Source organism: Portunus trituberculatus, chromosome 48, assembly GCF_017591435.1.
Source record: "Portunus trituberculatus isolate SZX2019 chromosome 48, ASM1759143v1, whole genome shotgun sequence".
NCBI classification, from domain to species: Eukaryota; Metazoa; Arthropoda; class Malacostraca; order Decapoda; family Portunidae; genus Portunus; species Portunus trituberculatus.
Genome location: NC_059302.1, coordinates 21,340,923 through 21,345,922, shown reverse-complemented (window position 1 = coordinate 21,345,922; position 5,000 = coordinate 21,340,923). Strand labels below are relative to the sequence as shown.

Sequence of the window (5,000 nt, the reverse complement as noted above, 5' to 3'; positions counted from 1 at the left end):
GTATTTTTCAGTGTATTTGTATGATTCTGCTGATAGATTGGCAGGTTTTCTTCTTGTTTAAAAGGAGAAACTGTTATGAAAACCCAAATAGTCGTCTATGTGGCCTTGAAAAAACTATCGTGGGGAAAGACTAAGGCATTTGTGAATAGGGTCGCACATGACTCACCAGTACACGATTGTCCCTCTTGGTTCAGACAGCCGCTTCGTGTTCCTGTGGTCTTGTACGGTACACATCTCATTGCCTCACTCTCCTTTACACTTCCATTTCCCTCCACCATACGGAGTCTCTAGTGTGATGCTTTGTGGTAGCTTGACTTGGCCTTTTCGTAGCTGTTGTCTCTGTGTGTCCAATGTGTGTGTGTGTGTGTGTGTGTGTGATTCACTGTTTGATCTGCTGCAGTCTCTGACGAGACAGCCAGACGTTACCCTACGGAACGAGCTGAGAGCTCATTATTTCCGATCTTCGGATATGCCTGAGACCAGGCACACACCACACACCGGGACAACAAGGTCACAACTCCTCGATTTACATCCCGTACCTACTCACTGCTAGGTGAACAGGGGCAACACGTGAAAGGAGACACACCCAAATATCTCCACTCAGCCGGAGAATCGAACCCCGGTCCTCTGGCTTGTGAAGCCAGCGCTCTAACCACTGAGCTACCGTGTGTGTGTGTGTGTGTGGGGCAAGTGTTATTCCTTTCACTCTTTGCTTTTTCTTTTTCTTTCCTTCTTTCTTTCTTTCTTTTTCTCTCTCTTGGGCTTCAGTCTCTAAAATGAGCATCAATCTCCTCAGGTATTTCAGCTTCTTTCTTCTTTTTTTCTTCTCTTTTTTCCTCCTCCTCCTCCTCCACACCTCGGCTTTACATCCCTGTGTGTTTCTCCGAGATTTAATTAGAAAAGGAAAAAAAAAACCTACCCGTTGATTAGAAAACGTTTGAGAATCTTGTTTGAACGTGTTGTATTGTAGAGATAATGCAGAGACAAGGCAGGGCACGGAAAAAATGGAAAAAAAGAAAATAAGTAAGATGAGGATGGAAGAAATAAAAAGAAGCAAAAGAGGATGAAAAACAATAAAAAGGAATAAGAAGAGGATGGGAAACAATAAAACGAAGTAAAAAGAAGATGGGAAACAATATAAAGAATGAAAAGAAGATGGAAAACAAAATTAGTAAAGAAAAAGGGGATGGAAAAGAAGAAAATAGAAGTAAAAAGGGGATGAAAAACAAATATGGAAGTAGAAAAAGATAGAATATAATAAAAGGAGTAAAAAAGAAGAATGGAATACAAAAAGGAAGTGAAAAGAGAATGAAAGATAAAAGAAGTAAAAGAAGAGAAAAGAAAAGGATGGGAAAGGAAGAAGGAAATAAAGGAAAATAAAATAAAGGACAATAAAAAGAGAAAAGGAAGAGAGAGAGAGAGAGAGAGAGAGAGAGAGAGAGAGAGAGAGAGAGAGAGAGAGAGAGAGAGAGAGAGAGAGAGAGAGAGAGAGAGAGAGAGAGAGAAGGGAACAGCGTTATAATTTCTACTTGTATTACGAATAAAAAGGAAAGAATAACTTAGAGATTAGGAAAAAAAAACGATGTAAAAGAAATCCATCTATATTTATTTTACTCATATCTCTCTTCATTGATATGTGTAATTGGAGAAGAGTTTTATCTTTTGTTATTTGTATTTTGTTTTCGTGTTTATTTATTTTTTGTAAATAAAGATGGCTGAGTTACCGGTGAAGGTCAGACAGACTATCACGGAATTAAAAGCTTTCCTGGGAGAGAGAGAGAGAGAGAGAGAGAGAGAGAGAGAGAGAGAGAGAGAGAGAGAGAGAGAGAGAGAGAGAGAGAGCATTATTTTCACTTTTCGAACACGAGAGGAAGTCATTTTCTTTGTCCCGATTTGTACTCTTTCTCTCTCTCACTCTCTCTTTCTCTCTCTCTCTCTCTCTCTCTCTCTCTCTCTCTCTCTCTTACTCTCTCTGCTATTAATATTTACGTTCGAAGGTGAAATTACTTGAAATACGAAGCTGGCTCATTCCTTCCGGTGATTCCAAGACAAGAGAGAGAGAGAGAGAGAGAGAGAGAGAGAGAGAGAGAGAGAGAGAGAGAGAGAGAGAGAGAGAGAATCTCTACGTTCCTCTACTCATACTTTTTCATGATAAAAACAGTGCAATTTGAAAATGATAATAGTAACAATAGAGAAATCGATGAAACACACACACACACACACACACACACACACACACACACACACACACACACACACACACACACACACACACACACACACACAATAAAAAAATAAGTAAATGAATGGAGTGGAGAAAATAGACTAGATATATATAATTCTGTGAACAAAGAGAGGCTGGGTATTTGAGAGGACACAAAAAACTCGAGAAAGATGAGCTGGTTGAATGATAAAAGAGAGGAAAAAAATAACAGTCTCCTTCCTAGAAATTGAGGGACTTGGAATGGACGACGAGAAGAATAGGCAGGAGAGGAAAGGATGGCCGGAGGAGACAGAACCGTGAGAAAGTAGCTCATTATGTACACTATAAATAGTTAAATACAACACACACACACACACACACACACACACACACACACACACACACACACACCCGGTAGCTCAGTGGTTAGAGCGCTGGCTTCACAAACCAGAGGACCGGGGTTCGACTCCCCAGCCGGGTGGAGATATTTGGGTGTGTCTCCTTTCACGTGTAGCCCCTGTTCACCTAACAGTGGGTAGGTACGGGATGTAAATCGAAGAGTTGTGACCTTGTTGTCCCGGTGTGTGGTGTGTGCCTGGTCTCAGGCCTATCCGAAGATCGGAAATAATGAGCTCTGAGCTCGTTTCGCAGGGTAACGTCTGGCTGTCTCGTCAGAGACTGCAGCAGATCATACGGTGAAACACACACACACACACACACACACACACACACACACTTTATCTCTTCACTCTTCCTCTTCTTTTTCCTCCTGAACCTTGCTATCTACACACCTCTGTCTTGTTTCTCCTTCAAAATCTTGCTATCCACACACCTCTCTCTTCTCTTTCCTTCTAAACCTGGCTATCCACACACCTCTCTCTTCAGTTTTTCCTTTCAAACTTTACCTACACACGTCTCTTTGTTCCCTCGCCTTTTTTTTTTCTCATTCTCATCCCTGTGCTGTCCATCTCACTAATGCAATAGTTAATCAATATCTTTCTTTTACATGCAAACTCAGAACTTTCACCATGACAGTTCCTCTTCCCTCGAGCTGCTGCCGGGGAGAAGCATCGTGACACCTTTGGAACGTAACTTGACAACATTTTTGAGTTTCGTCCTGTAATTATCCTTTGAGAGCGACATATTAAGCGGGTCTTTTTTCTCCGCATCTTTTGTACCTTGGCCAGACTCCCTAACGTGTGAAAAGGAAGGGAAAAAGAGGGAGATGATACTCACGGGAGGGATCGACACCCTTGAGAGGCGGGCAGGGCAGGCGTCCAACGGTGTCCGGAGGGGAAGGGGGCCAACACAGGATCTTGTCCCACGTGGCATTACACCAGCCATCTGTTTGGAGCGCGAGAGGAAGGGCATTAGTGGCTGATGAAGAGAGTGGGCGTGAGTGAGTGTGTTAGTGTGTGTGAGTGGGGTAATGGTAGCCAGTGTTATGTTTTGCCTGTGTATATGTTAATCCACGTACACAATGCACACACAGCATTACATTTACCAAGCTTTAATCCCTTCCTTACTGAAACACATTTTTACCCTTGTGATTTCTGTACGATTAGACATTTTATTGACATTAGGAAGGGTCTAGAGGTCAGATGATTAATGGCCACAGTTTTCACTATTTCAATCTCCCAAATGAGTTTCTGAAGCTGTATAAACTCACCATATAATAAGGAGAATGAATAGGGAAACACGTCTTGGTAATGAAGGGGTTAACATCTTTCCCTACAAACACTAGTACTCAGACGTAGAATATATATTTCCTTTTCACTCTTTACTAAAACTCCATGTGGTTTTCAATATCATATGGTTTTGTCTTTTTTCCTGCAAGCCTCGTCTGGAGAGAGAGGTGGGCGGGAAGGAACCTTCTGTCTCTATCACTGGTAGTTAGGTAGTGAATAGTCTCAACAAACAGCCAATTCTGTTGTTCATTCCTGTTACTTCCTTTCACTTATCGGTGAGGTGCCGCCCACTGGGCCTTTGGGTTTATGCAGTTATGCTTTCCAGTGGGTCGCCTTCATTGACCTCATAATAATATAATAATAATAATAATAGTAAGGAGCTCAGGGACTGTTACGGTTTGTCTTTCTTTTGTGAGTGGAATAATGTTTGTGACTGTTATGTTTGACCTCTACATCTGTTAATACCTGTTATACTTGATCTTGTACTTATTGGCGGCGACATATAGCGAGGGAGTGAGGGAGAGTGAGTGAGTGAGAGTGAGTGAGTGAGTGAAGGAGAGAGAGTGAGTGGGAGTGTGGGTAATGTGAGTGGTGGTTATCTTAGTCACTCTTATGTTTGACCTGTACATATCTGAATAGCTCTTATGCATTTCCTTGCCTATTATTGTAGGAGGAACGGAAGAGGAGAGATGCGACTGGAATGGGTTGAGCCTGATGTGGCAGCCGACACAAGATTACCATGCAGAGCGACTGTTTTTTTTTTTTTTTTTTTACGTTAGTGGAAAGATCAACATAAAATAAAGAAGAAAAAATGACACCCTTAATTCCCAGTCTCCTTGTAGGTCCGAGAGGGTTAGCCAGAAAACAGGGATAAATGTCTTGAAACCTTCCTCTTAAATTAATTCAATTGTGTGCAGAGGTAGCCAAACACTGCGCTGGCAATTACTGAGACCATCACCATTTGTAGTGTTAGCAAAGCATCTCCTCACACTGTTCCCTTACATGATGAGTCCACCGTCCCTACAGTCATTCGGTAATTAACTGGTGTTCTGCTACCTTTACACCGATTCTCCTCTGCATGGTCAAGAAAAGAAAAAAAGGACAAAACC

The 5,000-nt window shown here is 41.9% G+C and overlaps 1 protein-coding gene across 1 annotated transcript in view; it reads right to left on the bottom strand.

Moving 5' to 3' along the window:
- LOC123498911 (PDF receptor-like) overlaps window positions 1-5,000 on the bottom strand; it is a 76,861-nt gene that overhangs the window by 50,549 nt on the left and 21,312 nt on the right. The window contains exon 2 of the mRNA XM_045246451.1: window positions 3,440-3,547. Within this exon, the coding sequence (XP_045102386.1) occupies window positions 3,440-3,547 (108 nt within the window). The remainder of the gene's footprint in view (window positions 1-3,439; window positions 3,548-5,000) is intronic.